The sequence below is a fragment of the Malurus melanocephalus genome, unplaced genomic scaffold (assembly GCF_030028575.1).
Source record: "Malurus melanocephalus ecotype Western Australia unplaced genomic scaffold, MMel_1.1 scaffold_406, whole genome shotgun sequence".
Classification (NCBI taxonomy): Eukaryota; Metazoa; Chordata; class Aves; order Passeriformes; family Maluridae; genus Malurus; species Malurus melanocephalus.
The window spans coordinates 622,835-645,111 of NW_026623638.1; the positions used below are offsets into that span (position 1 = coordinate 622,835).

The window sequence follows — 22,277 nt, forward strand, 5'->3', positions numbered from 1 at the left end:
CTGTCCCCCCTGTCCCTGTCCCCCCCTGTCCCTGTCCCCGGCTCCGCGCGCTCCTGTTCGCACGTGGCGCCCCCTAGTGGCCGGGTGTCGCAGCGCGGCCCCGCCCCGCCCGCTGACGTCACGCCGCGGTGAAGATGGCGGCGGGCCCGGGTCGGTGGCTGTGAGCGCCCCGGGCCCGCCAACATGAGCTGCTCGGCGGACGCCGTGAAGGACAAGCTGCTGTGGAACGTGAAGAAGGAGGTGAGGGCGGAGGCGGGGGAGGGCCGGGGGGTGCGGCGGGCAAAGCCCCGCGCTCCGGGTGCCGCTCCCCGGGGATTGCTGGTCAGCCCGTGGCTGTGGGGGGAACGCCCTGAGGCGCCGGGCGGGCGGACGGGACCGCTCCCCTCGGTCCCCTCGGTCCCCTCGGCCGGAGCGGGGCTTTGTCCGCCGCAGCCGTGAGCCCCTGGCCGGGCTGTCGCCGGGGACGCGGCTCTGCCGGGCGGTGCTGCTCCGGGATAAGCTCGGTGCTCGTTTTCCCGAGCGCACCTGGAGCAGGAATGCCGCTCCCGGGGCTCCTGCTGCGGCAGGAGGCTGCCCTTGCCACCCGGTCCTTTTCCTGGGATTCGTGTTTCCCGTAGGACTCGTTTTTGTGAGTTTTTCTTAACTGTGAGCTCCAGAGGAGAAATCGAGGATAAGAAAGATATTCCCAAAGGTGTCCTTGGATGAGCCGAGCTGGCTCCCAGGTGCTGGAGGTGCGCTCTGGGAAGGGTTAATGAAGGGTTAATGAGGGTGGCTGTCCTTGCACACATCCGTGTGCCATTCCCGTGCTGGGGCACTCGGAGCCGTGAGTGCAGCCGAGCGGGGCGGAGTGCCAGGGTTAATGAAGGGTTAATTATATTGGCTGTCCCTGCACAAATCCTTGTGCCATTCCCGTGCTGGGGCACTCGGAGCCGTGAGTGCAGCCGGTGGAGCTGCGGCATGCTCGCGTTTGGGCTGGCGGCTCTCGCAAGGTGCTCCGGAGCGGCTGGGAGATGCTCGGCAGGACCCGGGCAGTTCCCACTGCCATGACCCCGCACCGAGCAGCTCCTGCCGGGGTGACGGAGAGGAGCAGTGCCCTGGTGTGCCCCAGCACTGGCCCCTGGACACCCCTGCAGCATGTTCCAGGTGGAACTCACTCCCTGCGGCCACCTCTCCTCGTGTGTACTGTATTTTGCATTTTTGTGGTGCTGGCTGTGTGATAGCTGAGTGTAGCTGCCGCTTGTTACACAGCAGTGAAGTGAAGGTGTAATGCTCGTCCATGATAGCAGTAACAAGTATTTTAAACAGGTGCCTGCCCTCCTGCTCCTTCCGCTGCTGGGGAATCAGCAGCAACCATCAAAGCTCAGATGAAAAGTTGTGGCTATGGCCAAGGAACTGAGCCTGACTCCCATGTCCTGCTATTCATTAGAGCTGAAAGCAGAACACATCRGGTGTTTCAGTCAGCATGGGGAGTGTGGAAGGGGCAGAGCAGGGACAGACATGTCAAGGATGATCTGTATGAGGAGCAGCAGGGCTGTGTCCCAGGATGACCCTGTGGGCAGGTGGTACCTGCTGAATACACCCATGAACCTGTAACTTCCATTAGAAATTTTTGCTTAAACTAGAACCTTTTAGCCAAGGTAGTGTAAGGTTTTATTTAGAAGTGGGTGCACTTGCTCTYCTGAGTAATRTTTAAATATATAAATAAATCTGATAAATATTTTCCAAGTCTGAACATTGCAATCTTGGGCTAATGCACGAGATGGAAAGTGAAATGGATTTTCATGATCCAAGCCAGCTCAAACTGAGGAAAGCAAGTGGTGTGTAATTAAAAAATCTGAGGCTAATTTGTTTTTARAGTCTCTAAAATGTTTTTAATTGGACTCTGGTTTTTAAATCACTTGAATAGTGCTTSAAAGTGTTATTTGTACCTTCTGTGTCATCTGGATTTTTGTTTTGCCTCTGTTTTTTCCTTCTCCAAATCCTCACAAATGCTCTTTTAGAGCATTTATAGTGGCTTGGCTTTTTAGGGCTTGGCCAGAGCTTTCCAGCCTAAAATAGCCATGAGAYTTTTTGGTGATTATAATCAGRTTGAGGAAACACCTTCAKGTGTGCCCTCACAGACCTGTGGAARGGCCCCTGTTTGTGCTCACAGTGAGAAAATGAGCTCAGGGGACAGTTGGAGACCCTGAGATGGAGATTTTATTTGTCCTAAATAATCAATTGACGGAGGCAGGAATTGAACACAAGCCACTAGTAACCACCCACCAGATGATGCTATCTTTAATGACTGTAATTAACKTCTTCCAATAGAATTTTCAACCTCACTTTTTATCGTGTGTGACAGCCACTTCTGCCTGCTTGCTGTTTACTGGTGGGCTTGCTGGGAAAAGCTGACACCATGTCCATTCTCATTCCCTTCCCTTGTCCTCTAAACCCAGACTTCCCCTGTTAAATGATTTTCCATAACCTCAGTATCCAAAGGAGTTCAGAGGCAGAAGATTCTTTCTGAGTGTTGTTCCACCAAGCCTGTTAAAATTCAGTTATCTTTGCAAAGTAGTAGTCATCTCCAAAGTCACTTGGTGCACAGTGTTTCTTTTATTTTGCCTCACTCTCTCAGCTAAAACTTCTGCATTTTTCCTTGGGGAAATTTAATGCTGTTTGCTTTTCCTCAGATGGACTTTGAGCTCCCATTGGTAGGGAATGTATTTTGTTGGCTCTCACAGAAAGGAAGACAAGTAATGTGTTTAGAAAATGTARCTGCTGGGATTCATGCTGGGGCTTGGAAGTTCACGTCTCAAGCATTTATCTCTCTCTGCAGGAAAATCTGTTGTGACAAGCAGACTCATAAAACAAGCTTTTCTCTGACCATTTCCCTCTGCCTCCTGAAATGGAGGGCTTTGCCATTTCTGGATTAAAACACTTTCTAGCTGTGAAACAAACAGGATAACAATAACCTTAGCAGTTCTACCCTAAAAGATTTCAGGGCAGCTCAGAAACTCAATTGCTCAACTTTCAACTGAAATGTAATGACTTCTGAGGAGAAATGTGGTAGCTATTGAACAGCTTTTATTTACAACACCAGTCTTTCGTCAGGAGTAAGAAGGAGTCAGTGCAGCAGTAAAGGAGGTGAGCAGCTAAAGCAGACAGGGGTGCTGGACATTAGGTTTTCTCCTTGGAGGAAAAAATGCTGTGGGCTTTAACTGTGGTCATGGTTACTCTGGTATGTTATGAGCATTATTCTTTGCCATTTTTAAGGTTGCATTGTAATAAAACTTTTTAAAAAAAAAGGCATTTCTCTTGTGTATTTCTTGGGTGAAACTTTATAAATGATCCATGTATTATGAGGTATGTTTGGTGTTTGACTGCTTCTCCCACCTGCACAGCTCCTGTCCAGGCTCTGGAGGCTGCAGCCCTCCACCCTTTTCACAAACACAGGTTAGGCTGCCTGCTTCCTTACCTGTGGGGGTGGATGGGTGACTCAGGGGGCAGGTGCTGATGTTTCTGTTCATCAGATTAATTTGTGATTTGCTCAGGTCTGCTGGTGGCTGCCAGTGGGTGTGTGTGGAGGCTTGTGCTCAGAAAGCTCCATTGTCAAGTGCCTCCCCAGACCAGAGGCAAAGTGGCAGAATTCCCTATGAAGAGCTGTGCAAAATTGCAAGGGAATAAAGGAAACAAGCCAAAAAAAGGCTTGTGTTCCATTTGATCAGAAAAACTTGCTTTAGCTCYTTGCCTTGAGCATCCATGAATTACGTGGCAGTGAGAGATGACGTGGGRTTGGAGAACACTGCATTCCAGCTTTTGAATCTTCTCATATCCTGTCTATGCCTTGAATATGTTTTTTAATAACATTCGTTCACGCTCCAGAAAATGCACGGAGCTTGCTTGGCATGTGGTGGCAGTTGAGAACACACAGAGTGGTACCCTTAGCTCTGAAGTCCAAGGTTTGAAATCTCCTGGGAGACACGGAATGGTGCTGCTGTTAGAAAAGTAGGGTTGATTACTGAAATCCTTTTCTTTCTCAGTTTTTATATACTTGAAATTTTGACTGGGATCTAAATAACATACTGAGCTGATTGGGGCATGCCTGGGAAATGTGTGGTAGCAATGAATTGGCTGCCAAGCACTTCAGCTTTTGCTCTTCAAAACAACTGTTCTTCCTGTTGTTAGGATTTGAATTCCAGTTACTGTTCTCTGGGATGCTGAGACTGATTTCATGGTCTGCAGTCCTGAACTGACGGATTGCATGGTCTGTAGTCCTGAAGTCATGTCTGTGACCTTGAGTCATATGAACACAGGCTGGTGTGACTGTGCTGCACCCAGGCAGAGTCTCTGTCCATTCTCACGCCAGTGGCACTCACAGTTGCTTTTGGCCAGTAGCCCATCAGCCCTTTTCMTTTGGTAGAGTTGGTGCAATCACAACAGGCTGTGAGCTGAGGCTGCTGTCCTTACACAGGGGGGTTCCAGGTACTTGGAGGCTGCACATGGCACTGTCCTGGGCTGGGGGCTGTGCTGCCTTCCACGTGGGAAGTGCAGGTCAGGGGCTGAGCTGGACTCATCCCAGGGCTGTACTCTGCCTGCAGTTAACCTAGACAGCTTCAAACTTCTTCATGAGCTTCAGGACAAGTTCTTGTGGGGTCCTGCTAAAGCTAACAGTCCCTCAGTCTGTCCATCATCAGAGCTGTAATAAAACCGTGCTGAAGAGAGTGCTGAATACACAGGATAATCCAGATGTGAGTGCCCATTCATGAGACCTCCTCACACTTCTTCCTTATACCCTCTTACTTCTCCGCCTGTAGCTGCTTTACTGTCAGGTCCTAAGTTCCAGCAGCTGTGTCAGAAACACCACAGGAAAGAAGCAAATTGCCTGTTTCAGAGTTTATATTGTCAGGCCTCAGGTGTGAGCAGTGAGCCAGGTTTTATGCAGTGCAAAAGACTGGCTTTGAATTTCTCAGCTACAAAACATGTTCTACTTTCAAAGCCTCTTACATGTTTGCTTTTTCCCCTCCGATGTTTTCTTTGCAACTCAGAGGGCTCCTGTTTGATAAGGAACACAAATTCCAAAGGATCCACTTGATCCAGAATTTGGAGCGAGGCAAATGCCATGTGTTGATGCCATGTGTTGAAAGGCTCGTGCAGCAAGTGCCAGAGCTGCAGCCTGCTGCCAGCCGGGCTGGGGGTGTAGGAGTGGGCACAGAGGCCTCAAGATGTTTACTGGGGGAGGGCATGTTTAATTACRGCATCCAGAACTGCTCTCACAGATGGTCTTCGTGGAGAGGAAGCCCTCCAAACTGCAGAAGGAACCTTCACAGGCAGCTGCAGAGCCCAGCTGTCCATGGACAATGCCCCTGCAGCTTCTCCTGGTCCAGTTTGGTCCAGCACTGAGTGGAAAAGCTCAAAACYTTGGGACCTGTCAGTGCCACAAAGTGCTACCCAGTTAGCTCTAAATGTTGGGAGAAGAATTGGTTAAATCTTCTACCCTCGTAGYGCTTTCTTTTGTATATTGAAAGTGAATTGGCATGTATTTAGTCAGAGTATCATTACCCTGTAATTGTAGCTCACAAATGAGAAAAGTCAAAAATTATGGTCAATTTGGAAGACAGCAAGCTGTCCCTGGCCAGGAGGAAATGAGTGTCTGATAAATGAGTTGGTGGAGGCAGTGAGGTTTCATCTGGTGTCAGGCTGAGGAAGCCATTGGGGAGAAATCACTGGCAGATGAACTGAGGGTGACTGCAGCCTCTCACCAAGAGCCTYAYTGTAAGAATTGTCYGTTTCTTCCTTWATTTTTGAAAGTCAGTCATTTGCARTTATTTCCCTCTTGAGCTTGGCACATCAGCCCTGAAACTGGAAAGGARCTTTGTTTTAAATAATTAAAAAGTGTGATAAGTGTAATTTTATTTGCTATAATGGTTAAATCATGTCTTGAAGTGAAAACTGAAGGCATTGCCTTCCTGTAGATACTATAATGATTTTGAATACTGTCTGGTGCAGCAGAGCTTTGAAGGCATCATTTGTAATTGCTGTGGCACGTAAAGTCCCCAGGTAGGGGGAAGGTGGCCCTAAACCTCTCTGGGGATGCGTGAGGTTGAAAAAGATGCTTTGTGCTTGAAAAAGAGCAGAATGGTACAAGTGGAAATGGGACATGGCAGCACAGTCTGGTTTCGTGACCAGAAGAGACTGTGAAGGCCAAGGATGAATCATAGGAGAGATCTTGTACAGCTCTTTGGAGCTTAACTCTGGAGAAGTTCTTTGGAAGGCACTGTGGGCAGGCTGAAATAATTCAGCCTTTTATGGGAGCACRCCTCAAACAGACCTGTCCTTGTTCTGCCAGAGGTTCCCTCATACCATGATAAGCTGCTCAGGTTTGTTTGTTCTTTCCCTCCTTAAATCCATTCTTTCCTGCAAAATGCGACGTGGGGGAGTTGTTAGTCTGTTGGTTAAGGGGAAGGGGCAAGCAGTGATTGAAACTGAAACTCCTAAGTGCTGTGCTGATTTTGTTGGGATCATACAATCGTTTCTCTCTATTCATTTTAGGTAAAGCAGATCATGGAAGAAGCTGTCACCAGGAAATTTGTACATGAAGACAGCAGTCACATCATCGCCTTATGTGGTAAATGTCACATTAGCTGAAGAGCTAACGCTACCTAACCTTACTTTTCCTCTAGACATTTATTTTCTCTGCTGTCAGAGGTAAATGCAGGGATTTAGATATTAGAAATCATGATGTTCAGGCCCATTTCACCTCTTCTTTATATTGCTACGTGTGTGTGTGTACATTGCAAATTTTAAAGTAACTCTTTCTGAAACATCATTATCCAAGTGCCCAGCCAAGATGCCCGGTGTCCTTTTGCAGGCTGGCTGTGTGATCCGGGGAGCTCCTGGTGTGATCTGCCTGTCTCTGTTCCTGGAATCCTGTCCTGGAAGCTGTGCTGCAATGTTGGTGCAAGGGGTGGTGGGGCGGCAGCTATTTCTGTTACACTCTGCTTGGCCAAAATTAGGAATATTTGAAAGTCTTCATATTTCTCTCTTCCTCCTACTGTGATTCCAGTTGATGTTGTGTTCTGAATTCTTCAGGATCTGAAGAACTAATAACCCTGCACTGAGCTGCCTCATTATTGCCCAACAATCCTACCCTGTCCTAAGGCAGCCAGCCTGCTGCTGCTTTGAACAGAGGCCTTGCTTAACTCTAAACCAGAAGGTGAAACTGCATGTTCTGTTTTCACTTTGGCTGATTGAATGGAGAAATCCCTTCCAGTAGATTTTTGGCTAACAGCTCCTGGCTGGTGCTCTCCTGTGTGTGCAGTTCTCTTCCCTCCCCCACTCCAGTTTCATGTGTCTCTTCAAGAGGTTTTTCCCTTCTATTTAAAATTAGATTGGTTCAGTACATGAGTCATTTTTGGTGGATCTTCATTATAAATATAGAATTCTTGTGAATCATTTTACTCTTCTGCTAGGCAGAGTTTAGCAAGAGTCTCATGAATACATGATAGCTGATTTCAAGGTCTCCCTGCATCAGTAGGTGAACCATTCATAGCTGCCCTAGGTCCTGGCTGGCCAAAGGTGCCAATGAAATGGCATGTGACACTTGTCCTGTAGGAAATGCTGTGTGCCACCAGCTCTGTGCCACCCTTGCTGATCTGGAGGAATGGTGCCTCTGTGCAGGTCAGCTCTGCTCATCCAGCAGGAGGGATTTATAACCACCAGGWCTCTGTTCCAGTCTGTGATTGCTGCCTAGGTGCTCTGGGAGAAGGAAAGCAGTGCTGATGTTKTCATCTTTGTGGGGAAGCAGTGAGTGCATGAGGTGCATTGTATTTGTTCTCACCCTAGCATATAACTAAMCTAAGTTACATCCCTGGGGCTCTGYCATCCCCTCTGATTTCTAAGAGATTTGGCTCTGTGGTTCAGAGCCACAGCAGCAGCATCTGGACTGTGGCTGATGTGGGGATAAAATTTCCAGATTCCTTTGAGCTGCTTTGCTGTGGAGCGAGTTTCCCCGATGCTGTGTGGCCAGTCAGGGGACAGTGCAGTGATGCAAGTGTGTTTGGAGCATCTTCAGTGGCTGGGCTTCTGTTGGGAGCTGCCTGTGGATGTTTGCAGCCTGGTGAATGTGGAGAGGTTTCCTTGGGAACGGCAGCTGCCACCGTGACGTGGGGCTGGCTCAGCGCCGCTGTCTCTGCGGCAGGGGTGTCCATGGTGGAGCTGTTCTCTCACAACACCAGCCTTTTCCTGCTCCTACACCTCTGAGCCAAAGGGGCAAGGAAAAGGAAGCATTTCTCTGTGTCTTCAGTTACCTGAAGTATTATTATAATTATTATTTACATGGTTTCCAGTTCAGCACATAACGCTTTATTTGTCCAAAAGCTACCTGTTGGTTTGCTGAGCCTTTAGTTTGTGGTTGCCCATCTTTAGTCTGACAGTAATGTGCTGCTTTAAGCAATTAGAAAACTTGTTTAAGTCAGCTTCATACAGCAAACATGCTTTATTCATGAATTCATTAACCCCAGACATGGTTACCCGAATGATCTCTGTGTTTTCAGTGTATACTCTGAAATGAGYCTCAGTAGTTTGTTCTCTTTGAATAATATTTTGAGTGTATTAAATGAAATAATCTTGAATTCCCCGTGCTATAAACTAATTGTGATAGAATTCAGGAGGGTTRTGGAGAGCTGGTGTGTGTCACAATCAAAATGCATGTTGTTTAGGTGTAAATCCAGCATGTCTGCTTGGCAAAAGGAATGTATTTACTGTGTTTTGGGGAAAAGTTAGCTCTAACATGAGTAAAAATAGTAACTTGGGCACCCTTAAGCATGCAGAACTTGTCTTTTCAATAAGATTTCAGTTCAAATTAAGGAAGAGATGAACTGCACAAAAAGCTTTTTTTGGCCTGAATAATAAACCTGCTGCCAGTAATTAAACCCGTTAATTAAAATGTACAGAATCCCTTTGTGGTTSAACTGAAAAGGCCAGTTCTGATTTGAGCTGCAGAATGATATTTAATGTTGTGCTTGGGGCTGGTAAASCTTGTTGGGTTTAATGCTTGGGTTAAGTCCTGAATCTGACCTCATATCCTGCGAGACGTTGAGGCTCTTCTGTCGAAGAAAACAAAAGCCCTTCAATCTTCTTTTTGTTTCCTTAATACATGGTAGATTTTTTGTATACTTTGGATACTTGACATGTGCTGTTTCTTCCCATCTTCAGTTACTAAAGTTTAATTAACCCCCAATGTTGCTTTCAGTCCTTCACTTCAGAGGCATTTTTAAGTATTTACTTTTTCCTTTTCTTTAGTGCATTGAATTATCTTTGCCTTCCACATCTGTTCTAAAACTGTGTCTAGACCAGACTTACAGACCACAAATGCTTTTCCATTTTTAAACCCAAGCAGAAAATTTGCTGTTTCGAGTGTTCTGCTACTGTTCCATCCTGATGGATTTGTTGAGGATCYCTGCTGCAGATTCCAGGTGCAGAGAGGAGGAGCAGAGAGCCTCCCCTAGGGGAGCTGAGGAAGCTCCCATTGATTTAGCTGCATTAACCTCATTTTTTTTTTCCATCCCCATCATGCATATTGCTTTTCTTTTCTTATTAACTGATGAAAATGACTGGTTTTTTTTTTTTCTGGGTAATGCTGTGTTTAAATATTACAGATCTTAAAAAATGAAGAACAAAACCATGTCACGATCTGTCCAGTCATGCCCTGGAAAGGTGGATCTGGATATTACCTGAAGGTGTTTGTATGTGTTTTGTGGCYGTGTTTAGTCATGTGTGCAGCCCTTCAAACAAAAGAAGGATGTGGTGGCTGCACGGGGGAGCCTGGGAGATAATGAATTCCCATTAGTAAGCAGTCCTTGGTGCTTTCTCTGTGTGAGTAATACATCAGAGAGGTGGCCTGAGGCCTTTCAGCTGACATCTGCTGACCCAGAGATAGAGGCCACTTGCCTGAGCACAGCTCAGTGCTGCCTTCCCAGCTGCCAGTCCAGTTTTCTCTGGAATTAGCTGARCAGCCTGTGAACCCTTTGGTGGTTCTGGACATGGTGCTAGAGGAGGGTGGATGAGAAGCTCCATCATAAACAGGTCCATGCAGCAGCCGTGCAGTGCTGTGAGTGCCCTTGGCCAGCTCTGTGGGATCCTTTGTTTTCTCTGTGGATGATTTCCAGATCTACAAGCACAAAGTGGTCGGTGAGTGTTCATACTTCTTCTCAGTACAATTTCTCTTGTATGTAAGTTGTGCTCTTTCAGCTTCCCTGCATTTCCTTCACTCAGCGACACTTAAATATGATCTGGTCTCGTGCCAGGATGTGGCAGGTGGGAGCTGGACTCCCTGGCTGCTTTTTGTGAAGCATTCCTGAGCTGGCATTTGTGTCTTACGTTGGTTCTCCTGCTCTCAAGCACCTGCATTGTCTGTGTACATCAGACTGTGAGAGCGTTTTTGTGTCTCAGAAACAGAGCAGGGAGAGCTGTCACCCACAAGTGCTCCTGAGATGTCTGTGCTTCAGRCTGTCATTCCACACTCCAGACCTGCTGTGTGGGCCCTCTATCCATCCACTACAATTTCCTTTCACAGAGCCTGGGGCACCTAGGCTTGGAAAATCATTAGTGTAAGGTGCTTCCTTCTTCAAAAATAAGTAGAGTCAATTGTTATTTGAAGCAGCTCTGYGTCCCTCAGTATCAGCTCATAGCAAAAGGACCAGTGCGTTCTGAGAAACAGAGTGGCTCTTGGGTCCTCTTCACATTTTAGAGCCAATCCAGGATATAACAGGATTGCAGTTCATGTGCAAAACACTTACTAAGATTGAACTTTATTGAACAGTTCAACAGTTACTTCCCTTTTTCCTAAAGCAGAGGGGTACTCCATTCATTCTGGAGCTGCAGGGCCATAGGAAAGCACTTGTGTGGCTGCATTTTCTGGAGCCACGTGCATAGTTGAGATTGGGTGAGGTCTGAAGTTTTAGGGCCCTACATGTCTGTAGGAACACTCTCAAAGAGCTTCAGCTGAAGTCATGGGTGAGTCTCCATCCACTCTGGCAGCAGAGGAGCAGGAATCCTTGGAACATGAACATGGCTGATGATTCCTGCAGACCAGAAACACGGGGTCTGTGCTGGTTTACAGCCTCACTGCTGACAGACCCAGGGTTAACCACAGCAAATGGCCTTAGCTGTCAGGCTGTTTTCTTCACTGGTCTTAGGATGACTGGGTATCCCATTTTGCACAAAGTTAATTGTGTTTGAGAGAAAAATCTAATTAGGAACCAATGACCGCATGATGCTGGACCTCATGTTCTGTTTTTTCTCATTCAGGACCTGAAATCCAAGCCATTACCAGAGTCACCAAACATCACAATTACCAATCCCAAGCAATGAAAAATTATGAGTCAGAAATCTTTTCCTTCATGGCCCTTAATTACAAGRCTGGATTAAAGCTCTTGACAGAAAAATAAAATGTATTTCTGAAGTACATTTCTTGTCCAGAGATCCTTCTGGACAAGGATCTGGTGGCATGCTTCAGAAGAATATTCAGTAGCCACAACTTGCAGTAAAACGGTGGAAAGCAGCAGTATGGGAAAGTCTTTTTTGTTTATTCTTAGGATGAGAAATACGTTTCTGGTAGAGGCCCTTTGTCTTATTTAAAGTGTGGCACCAAAATGTTGGCAGATTAAAGGAACTGGAGACTGATGTGGAGCTGTTGTGGACCTCATTTGTGGCGTGCCCTGAGTGTCCACACAATGAGCTCTTCCCATCATTTTCAGTTGGAGTGACAACATTCCAATTCTTCTGAAAATCAACCCCATTAGGAAGAGATGTYTTATGTTTTTGGGTTTTTAGGTGATTGCCTTGAGGCTTCTAAATAGCACCATATTCACAGATTTGACATAAAACAAAAAATTCAGTTTTCTTTTTTCTTTAGCTCGCAGAAATGGAAATTCTGTAGAAACACATATAAATAACCATTGCCCAACCTGACAGTTTATCATCTTAATTCTTTTGGCTTTCTGCCCTTGGCATTGATATTTTTTAARAATGTGGTTAATCTGCTATGGAAATGCAGTTGTCTCACAAACAAAACACAAGTCTCCCTGTATTACTGCTTCTGTTTGGAAAACAAACATTTTCAGTGATGAATAATGCTTAAAAAATAGTTTAAATAGATTCTACTTCACTTGATAAACACATTAGCCCAAAGAGAGCACCAGAGATGATCATAATTGGGGGGAAGCAAATATTTTTTCACACACATTTAGAAGGTTTTTGATTGTGCTCCAAAGATGATGCTTAAAGTAATGGGTGGTGTGCTGTAGAGGGGAGGAAAAAAAACAGAGTGAATATTAGCTCTGATGTGAAATGGAACAGTTTTTGAACTGCGCGTGTTTTTAGCTTGAGAAGTGAAATAAAATCTCTTGTGCTTTTTAGAGAACTCTGCTAAACATTTTGCTTTGATCCTGAGCCATCAAATTGGATAATTTTCAATATTTAGAGAAACTTCAGTAATTCCGATTTACCCTTAACCGTGTTTAATGAAAACACTTCTGTTTTCCAAAGGTTACTGAGATCCTTGAAGCTTAATGATTGTGCTTTTAAAGAGGAGCAGTCACTAAATTTCAGCCCTGAAGTTTCCCAGCCACTTTAGAGCAGGTGACCAAGGGAAAGGAGCACATTTGGATGTTTCTACCATCTCACCTGCTCAGCTGCACTTCCCAGTGACACAGAGGTTGGAACTTGGCAATAAAACTGCCTTAAAACTGCCTTAAAACTGCCTTAAAACTGCCTTAAAACTGCCTTAAAACTGCCTTAAAACTGGGTAAAGCAACAGCAGCTGGAGATCGTGAGCATCTGATGGCTTCTTTATCATCCTCCTCTTCTCACTTGTTTTTAATTTCTCCAGCCTCATGAATTCAATTCCCTTAGCACAGTTTCCATGAAAACAAGGTATTTAGCTGCTGTATTTCTTCCTGTCTAAGGAAAATCTCATCTACTAAGTACAACCCATAAATAATCCTTCCACGGGCTCTCTTTTCTCTGCTCACCACTGTTCCAGCCCCAGAACTCTCATTTCACAGCCCATTAAGTCATGTCAGAATTTTCATAGAGGCAAAAAAGGACAAAACCAAACTTGTTCACCTGACCCTGGAAGAAGTAGCTGTGGTGAAGTCATAAAAAAGTGACATTTTCCTAAGCTTGGTGGGCACCGTGATTATTTGAACTGTAAATCAATAATATGTCTGCACTTAATTAAATTCAGCAGTGAATACTGCAGAGAATGTTCCTCAAAACTGTCTGGAGTTAATGAATTTTTAGATGGCTGCTGTCAGCTGAACCATACAAAGGAATTACCTGAGCTGTGCTGATTTATTCCCAGCGCAGAGCTGCTCTTGCAATCTGTGTGTAATGAGTTGCTGCCTTTTTATCTGGTCAGGTTTTGTGTGTGTTTGTTGTAGGCAGGCTCAGGATCACATTGGGCTGTGCAGTAGTTATTTACCTGTGTGCAGACAAATCTGTAGCCAAAAGCACATGTATGTGTGTACATAAAACCACATGGTGATGCCTTTCTGATGTTACCAGTTTCTCCAGAAACAGCTAAATCATCTRTTTCTAGGTCTTCTTAGAGTGTCAGATTCCAAAAAGGGAAAAAATGGTTCATTTTTGTAGAAATAGGTAAATAACCTGATTTCCCTGTCCCAAAGGTTCTTGTAGTATAACCCCTAAAATAGCTGGCGTTGTCTCTTTGGGCAGCATTCTGAGCTSTGCAGTTTGTATCTCCTGGTTTTGATTTATTAAAAAGCACCACTGCAAAGGTCCTCTCTTTGTTTTTTAAAAGCTTCTGCAGCTTGAGGTGACTCTTCTGCCAGTTTGTTGAGGATGTGTTAAATTTCCTTTCAGCCTGAGCTTGGCTGTGGGCGATGCTGGCAAAGTGCAGTGAGATCAGTGCCTGCTTTGGACACCGAGCCAAAGGAAAGCCCTGCAGGGCTGTGCCAGGGAATGMTCCCTCCCTGCTGTCCTGTGCCACCAGGGTGGCATCCACACCSTGGCAATGGGATGGCATCTGTGCCACAAGATGTGCTGCCCTGCTCGGATGGTTTGAATTTTAACCTGATGAAAGGCACGGTGTTTTTGCGAGCACGTTCAGATCGAATCAGATGTGAATGTAAAGTCAGCTGTTTTGGAATAATTCTTGGAGAGAAGTGTTCTGAGAGCCAGTGCTGTTAGTCTCAGCCTAGGAGTGAGGTGGAGAATGAAGTGACTGAGGATCACAAGGCTGGGCTCAGTCCCAGAGTGCCTTACACATACAGCTGGACAGGTATTAATCTCTTGTCCTGTGCAAAATGCATTTTGAGGCAATCCAGCAGCAAATTCTAGTGTTGCATTCCTTGCAGTGACCCCTATGTGTATGACCCTGGCAGTTGGGGACTGATGTTACCCAAGTTCCTGTGATGAGAAATGTCACAATGGAATAATTAAATATTGGGGCTCTAGGGACAGCCACTGGGGAAATTACCCTCATTGGTAGCTGCAGCATTTATTAATAATTAAAGCTGTGCCTGCTGTGCTTTTCACTAAATTTGTTTCATTAATATTTTATTGTTTTAAAGAAATAAAAAAAAAGTAGTGAAGGTGGGAAGAGAGCCTGTTTCCTAAGCAACAGCAATGCACTTCTTTGCAGTTATTTTTAAAGGCAGGTTGCTTCATTTAAGATTTGGAATCAAATTGCTGCATTGCTCCAGGCATCCGGAAAGCTGCTTTGCTTTCTTCTTTCTCTTTGTTTCTAATTGAAAGACAGAGAAAAACAGTTGCTGGGTTAAGAGCTGTTGTGCTGGTTGCTAGACAGGAGCTAGACCGTGCTGTGAGGAACATCCCGGTGCTGTCATCACTCCCTGTCCCCGCTGTGTCACTCTGTGGCCGCAGCAGCCCCCACAGCGCTGCGATGTTCCCTTTTCTGATTCTCCTTTCCCTCGGAGTGAAAGCAGCTTTGGAGGTACCATCAGTGTGGGCTCCTGCTCCTGTCACACCACAGGCTCTGCCTTTTGTTGCTCCTGGAGTGGGGCTCCTCAGGCTTCTGCAGGCAGGARATGTTCCTGTGTGCCCCCAGTCTGGTTTGTGTTCAGGGCCTAAGCAGTGAGGACAGGACTTTTTCAGACACAGGATTTCAGGTGTTATGGGATTTGGAGCCTTCAAAAGCAATAAGGAGGGGAGTCTTCAGGAAATGCTCAGCACCTGACAGYATTGGGYGTAAAGTGCAACARAATGCTGCTGTCTGAGAAAGAGCCRCYGTTGGTGAGAGGCAGAGTGGATGGGAGCAGATGGAGTGCCATTTGTTACTCCTGAGCAGCATTTAACGTGGCACTGGGAGCTGTGCTGTCCTGAGGGGCTGCCTGCTGCCACCCAGCACAGSAGAGCCACGCTCAGAGCTGCGCTCAGAGCCCTGTGAAGGATGCCCTKMCCTGGGCACACACCYGGCACACAGAGCTGGGGCTTCTCCCTTCCCTGGCAATGAATTGGTTTGTTCTCTTTCATCTGTGTGAGTCATCTGCAGTCTCACTTGAGAAGTTGATAGACAAGGAAGGCTTATATTTTGTTTTGTTTTTTGTTTTTTTGTTTAAATTTGTATTTCTCATTTCCCTTGCCTGCAGCATTACATGAGAGCTGGATAGATTTCTGCTGCAGTCTTGCAAGGCTGGCAGAGTGCAGTGTAGTGTTTACTCRTGGCCATCAGGGCGTGTTACAGTGTGGTTCTATGTGTAAATGGGGTGAAAATACTCGAGTTAATGTATATACTGCCTTTATTTGTACTTTACAAGGTGTGTGTAGTTACAGATTAGACATGCCCACATCATCTGATTCTGAGTTCCTGCCTGTCTGYTCCCCAGCTCTTTTCTTGCCCCACAGCTGCCCAGTGGGAGTGAGCAGGKGGTGCTGGCCGAGGAGGAGGAGGAGGCTGAAGGCAGCAGGACCCATAACATTGTGTCCCTGTCCCCACAGGTGTGGTGGAGGCATGTCTGCTGCACATGCTGAAGCGCAGGGCTGCCGGATTCCTGCGCACCGACAAAGTGGCCGCACTCTTCACCAAGGTGGGCAAGAGCTGTGCCATYGCTGGAGAGGTGTGCAAGAAGGTGCAGGAGCTGCAGCAGCAGGTGGAGAGCAGGTGAGGATGAGCTCTGTTTRWAGCTGAGTTGRTGCAGYGTGGTGGSACAGACTGCCCTGTYYGTGCCTTGGCCAGAGGTGATGCAGYTTTGTCTTGWTACTGCTGGAAGGATAAGGCAGATKTTKGTGTTTGATCAAGCTGGCASTGAGCAAAGGGRCAGAGATGGGCAACTGGGGCTTTGGTGTTTCATTTTGSTTCTGGGTATAGCAGAGCAGCTCGTTCAGCCCACACACAGCAAAAGAAGTGACTAATTACTCTGATTTCAGAGTATGGTGGACCAGCTTGGACTGTTGGTGGGAAGAGAGGGGGTGGAAGGAGGAACTCAAGAATAGACACACTGGAAAAGCTGTTTTGGCATGCTCCTGCCAAACCATGAARAGATTTGTGGTATCATAGCAGAAATAGTTAAATTAATGGACACAAAGAGTGATGGGAAGAAGGATGCTACAGGAAARCTGTTCAGTTTATACTGGACTTAAGCACAACAGAATTTGTGCTGGAGTCAAGGACTTGAGATTACTGAAGGTCTTAGACTTGCTGGTGGTGAGTAGCACAGTTAAAATTTTCCATCTGGTTCTGTTGGTGGTATCACAGTACATGAGTGTCTGGTCCTATAAGCTTAGGACAAGGGCATTTTAAATTCTGTTTGTAGGCACTGCTGAGCCTTAAGAACTCTTTGTACATCGTAGGAACTTTTAGCCTCTGATCAATTTGCTGTAAAAAGGGCTTTGCCAAGAGAGTTCATCTTCAAGTATTGTTATTTAAATTAGCACTTACATTTATGTGTAATTTTATTATATTTATCTTTATTAGACTTGTAATTATTAGACTTTGTTATGTAGTTTTTGACAGAAATATGTACCTATTTTTGATATATTTTTAATTGTGCCTACTGGTACAGACAGGAATTTTATTAATTTTAGTTTTTTTAATGTTGGGCAGAAGGATGCTTTCTACTGAGAATTCACCACCCTCTCTCCTGGTTAAGAACCCACACAAACACCCCTCTAACCACCAGAGACCTTTGGCTGKGCCCTCCAACAGAAAGAAGCAAATGAACTTAAATTCTGTGGTTTCTCTTGGACAAATTTTGTATGCTTTTCAGATATTAACAGCCATAAAATTTAAGTGCTGTAGAAAATCTGCACAGCAAAGATACTATTGGGAAATAGTGCTGGGGGTGGACTYGCTCTGCTGGATGGATGAAATGAGACTGAAAGACTGTAACTGTCTRATTGCACCTGAGGGGACAGCTTAAGAAACCCTCTGTTTAGGGATGCAACTAAACACMCTCGAATTGCTCTGATGGCAGTGGTGTCACATGTGTTTGTTGCCCTGTTGGGGTGCTGTCATGGYCTCTGTAGAACATGGGACTGTGTAAATGCAGAGGGGATCTCACCCAAAACAGCCCCAAATGAATTCATTAACTCTATGTAAATGAACAATTTCCTGAAAGGGACCCGAGTGCTGGCAAAGAACTTGAAGATGCCAGGGTTTCTTTCTTCATTGAGTCAAACTGGAACCTTCTTCTTTTCTAGAGGGGATATTTTCTGGAAAAGACATTCAGAGGATTCCTGGTGTTCTCTGAGCCCAGTGCAGTGTATGGAGAGCCAAGGCAGGCTGCAGTGATGGCAGGAGGAAGCARTCCCTGTGCTTTGGAGCTGCCTTTCTCCTGCAGTGCACTGTGTCACCTGAAGCAGGAGGATGGACCCATCAGGAGCTGTCATCAGATAGAATTCTGACTACTTTTATTTTATCACCTTTTGCAGGAAAAATCAGCCAAATGGGCAGGAACCCCTCAAAAGGCAGGGATCYACCACAAGTAAAACACCAGTCCTGACACCTCAGGCCATCAAACACATCTGGGTTCGGACAGCCTTGATTGAGAAGGTGCTGGACAAGATTGTGCAGTACATTGTGGATAACTGCAGGTAAGGAAGCAGCAGCAGAAGCACAGGGATTTGTTGGACTGATGCATTTATGTATCTGCAACAAGGGATTTCATCAAAAGTATTTGGCAAACCCCTGTGATGCAGGCTTCTGGTAAATGAAAATAATGGCATAGGATTTAGAAAAAAAATGTAGTTTTGCATGATTGACAGTGTGTCAGGCTTACAAAAAATGTTAACAGACATTCAGCTTTCCAGAAATCTTCTAAAAACCTAACTTCAAGTGTATTAGRTGTCCATATTCTAATGGGACCTAGACCTTTGTGGAATAGACATGTCTTCTAATAGGTCATGAGTTGAAAATAATCCTTTGGAGCTTTAGGATGTCAGGGAGGAAAACGGTTTTTATAGGTGAARGAAAGGAGAATTAGAACAGAGGAGCTAATGACATAAAACCTTAGGGTTGTGGAAACAGATTCTTTGAATCCTGTTTCCTTTTAAAAAAATCAAGCCTAAAGTAAATTTTCCTTTGCAAAACCAGAGAAGAGCATCAATGCTTCATGGATGTATTCCAGAGGGACTCCTTAGGAAGAAAAGATGAGTCCTCTCAGTTCTGTCRTTGCTTCCTGCTGCCCAGCAGGGGAATTTGCCAGGGAGTGGTTTGTAAYTCCTACCCTTCCTGCCCTCCCATAACCCATAACAGAAAACTTAATGGGGCACACTGAGGACAATCTCCCATAAAAAGAGAACAGAAGGGACCCTAAAGCTTGGTGTGCTCCCAGAAAGGCACTTTGCTTGCAGGGGTGCTCTTGTTGTTCAGCACTGGCAACACATTCTTGTCCATCCAAAGCCAATGGATCTGAACAAGGATGAGAGCTAGGGCAGAGCAGCTTATTTTCACAGTATTTTCCAAGTTTGTGTTASTGTTTTCCTTGTCATCATTTTTATTTTCATGATGTATTTTGCCACTTAAAGCAAGAGAATGGAAGAAAGGTCTTTGTGCTGTTCAAGCAAACTGTTGCTCTGGGATATGTAATGCCAGCTTGGATTTTATGAGCTGTGTGCAGAGGAGATGGAGGGAGGGCTGGCCATGTCCCAGAGACACAGTTAATGAAAGTATTTTAGTCCACTGCCTCAATGTCTGCAGATACATGGGTACAAGGGATTCTAATTTCTTATCCCCATAATCCACAGGGACATCAGGAGWGTTGGTTCTCAGTTGTTCCATCACTGTGTGTTGTAGATGTTCACCTCTCTGCCTTCCCCATGCATTCAGATGAGTTAGGATCAGGTCCTCCATTGCAGATTTTGACACCTGGACTTAGTGAAGAAAACAAGGCTTTTCTTAAGGCTTGTTGTCATGCATTTTTGTGACATTACTGCTCAAATGCTCCATGTTCATGTCCTTCAGCTGTTCTGTTTGGGGAGGAGGAGCAGGTGCTTTAGAGTGTGAGCCCCRTCTAGTGAACAGACCACAGAGGACAGTGGCATCCAAGAAATGTGGGTGTTGGGATTTTTTGGCTATGTGGTTTTGGAAAGCAGTTTTGCCTGCTACAATGGCATGACTTGGGGGTCATTGCAAGAGCTGCTATTTGTAGTCGTTCATTGTTCTTCACAGTGTTTCAAGATGATTTCTCACAGATGGAAGAGATGTTTAAGAGTRTGTGGATTGTTTTGTCTCTGTGGAAAATGGACAGAATTGCTTGCAGAGAACTAYTGTTTGTCTCCATATTGCAATTGTACTCAAAGCCCCAAATCAAATATACTGGGTAAACACACTGAGCACAAGGCGAGCTCCTGCCTCTGCAGAGCTCAGCTGAAAAATAGATGAGACAGAATGAGCAAATTGAGAGGAGGTGACTTGCCTGGGATTGCACAGCTGATCAGGGGCAGAAYGTACATCCAAAGGAGGGTGCTGGTCAGCTGGTTAAATGTACAAGTYTGGAGTGTAGGTTTATTGCATTGGTAATTCCAGGCTTATTTTATGCTCCATGGAGATTAGTGAGTGCTATTGATATAGTTTAGGAAATTATCTGTTCTAAAATAGATCCCTATAATAGACTAAATTAATTTCTCCATAGCTTTCTTACTGTCTTRTATGTTTCAATGGTCTTTAAAAACACTTAAGGACACAACCATGCTGTAAAAGGGTTCTTTATCTGCAGATAATACAATACAATACAACTCCTCTTCACAGGGCCAGTGGATGGGCCAATCAAACCCCATTAATGCTTTTGGAGGAGATGCTCACATTGGTAATTTCTGGGTAATYRCACMCACTGTTTCYCCTCTACCTCTCAAATTCAGGGAATATTTGGGATTTGAATCTGTTGAGTCCTGYCTCTGGCTGTTCAAATACACAKTTTTTTTACTGGCCCATTGTGTTASRCCTGTAGCTAAACCCAAGCTTTGAAACRGTTSATACCAACTAATGTTTTTAACTGGKCTCTGATCTTTTATTCCTAGTAAATATTATGAAAAGGAAGCTTTACTGGCAGATCCTGTTTGTGGCCCAATACTGGCTTCTCTGTTAGGTGAGTTCTYACAAAGTTACTTCTTATGCTGAGGAAAAGAAATTRTTTCTTAAMGCATTTTGCATTTTGACAGTGTKACAAGAAGTGAAATTTATATCTCCTATGTAGTTAACTGTTTGTAATAGAGAAACATCRAATTTGTTGTTTTGTTCCTTAGAAGACCAGAAGAGACTGATCATCTGGTTTTATTAGTAATGGYTGGTTGAATCAGAAAGCAGAATGGGAATGGGTTTTTACTGAATGCTTGCTGTAACTGCTAATGCTGCTGTGGCAGGGTATTGTGTCSTACAGGAATACTCTTATATGGCCCTGGGTAATAGGAGTGATACATTATTATATTGTCTGTATTGTGGGCTGATCCCATAGGATCAGTGATCATTAATATTCACTCACCCTCAGTGCTCAGCCAGCAGGGTAGGAGTGGATATATTTCTGAACAGACCCCAAAGGTTTGTGCCTTGCTGTGTTTTCCTAGTTGGACCGTGTGCTCTGGAGTACACCAAGCTGAAGACAGCTGACCATTACTGGACAGACCCTTCTGCTGATGAGCTGGTGCAGAGGCACCGCATCCACGGCGCCCACGGCCGCCAGGACTCGCCCTCCAAGCGCCCAGCCCTGGGAGTAGGTATTTACTGTCTGTGTGTCAGAGTTAAAGCTGATCATAAAAACAGCCCTGTCAGGGAGAGAGCTGRATCTCAAACAGCCTTTTTTCTCTCTTTGTAATGGGGACTTTATCACAGATTAGAAGGCCATTTGGGCCACAATRTCCTCTTTATGTAGAAAAGTTTGAGATCCAGCACTAAATTCTGTGGCCTTTCATAGCTGGGATCTGACCAGGTAGTTCACTAGAAATTCACTGCTGAGTTGAGAGTTCAGGTGATTTCCTGCACACTGCCCTGGCTCCCCAGAAGTTGCACTCAGCAGAGGCTGATGTGGATAGCTCTGTCCTGTTCCTGCTCTGTCTCACTGCCCTGGCTGTGTGTGTGTTTAGATCCGGAAGCGCCATTCCAGCGGCAGCACGTCAGAGGATCGCTTTGCTGCTTCAGCCCGGGAGTACGTGGAGTCCCTGCACCAGAAYTCCCGGACACACCTTCTCTACGGCAAAAACAACGTCCTGGTGCAGCCGGTGAGTGTGTGAGCTCGGTGCTGGGTTGGGGAAGGTAGAGATCTGAGCTGTCAAGTGCTTGCTGCATTCTGTTCTCAGCACAGAGCTGCTGCTGAGCTCTCTTGTGCTGGGATGTCGCTGTTGGCTAGACAGCCRACACAAAATAACAGACACAAAGACACACATATACACACACAAAAAGTAACCCCTTTATTCTGGGACAGGCCTCTTTTATCTACTTTAGCAACCAGTGCATACATTTGTGTCAAACATACATTGGTCAGTGAGGCTGTCACTTTCTACTCATCAGCATCAGATTGGTAGGTTTGCAAAAGCTACAGTATTAGTAATGTTTATAAATGTAAGCTACCTACATTATCAATTCTACATTCTAATCTTCTTTTTCTTAAGACAGCCAAGGATGTGGCATTTTATCCCCATGCAAGCTGTTAACACTCCCTACACTGGGATGGATGTGACACTTGCCAAATGCTTTCCCTGCCTGACTGGGAGCAGGAACTGGACTGTATTTTGGAAACCAGTTGATTGTATTGTAGTTTTTCCCCTCTTTCTAGTAGCAGCATTAAATACCAGTAGTTTTGCTGTTAGGGTTTCCCTCAGCA

The 22,277-nt window shown here is 45.4% G+C and overlaps 1 protein-coding gene across 1 annotated transcript in view; it reads left to right on the forward strand.

The window, feature by feature from the left end:
* Positions 1–106: 106 nt before the first annotated feature.
* SGSM2 (small G protein signaling modulator 2) overlaps positions 107–22,277 on the forward strand; it is a 43,747-nt gene continuing 21,576 nt past the window's right edge. The window contains exons 1-7 of the mRNA XM_057379438.1: positions 107–240; positions 6,532–6,607; positions 15,964–16,126; positions 17,896–18,057; positions 20,482–20,549; positions 21,025–21,170; positions 21,541–21,675. Coding sequence (XP_057235421.1) covers positions 184–240; positions 6,532–6,607; positions 15,964–16,126; positions 17,896–18,057; positions 20,482–20,549; positions 21,025–21,170; positions 21,541–21,675 — 807 coding nt within the window. The 5' untranslated portion in view covers positions 107–183. The remainder of the gene's footprint in view (positions 241–6,531; positions 6,608–15,963; positions 16,127–17,895; positions 18,058–20,481; positions 20,550–21,024; positions 21,171–21,540; positions 21,676–22,277) is intronic.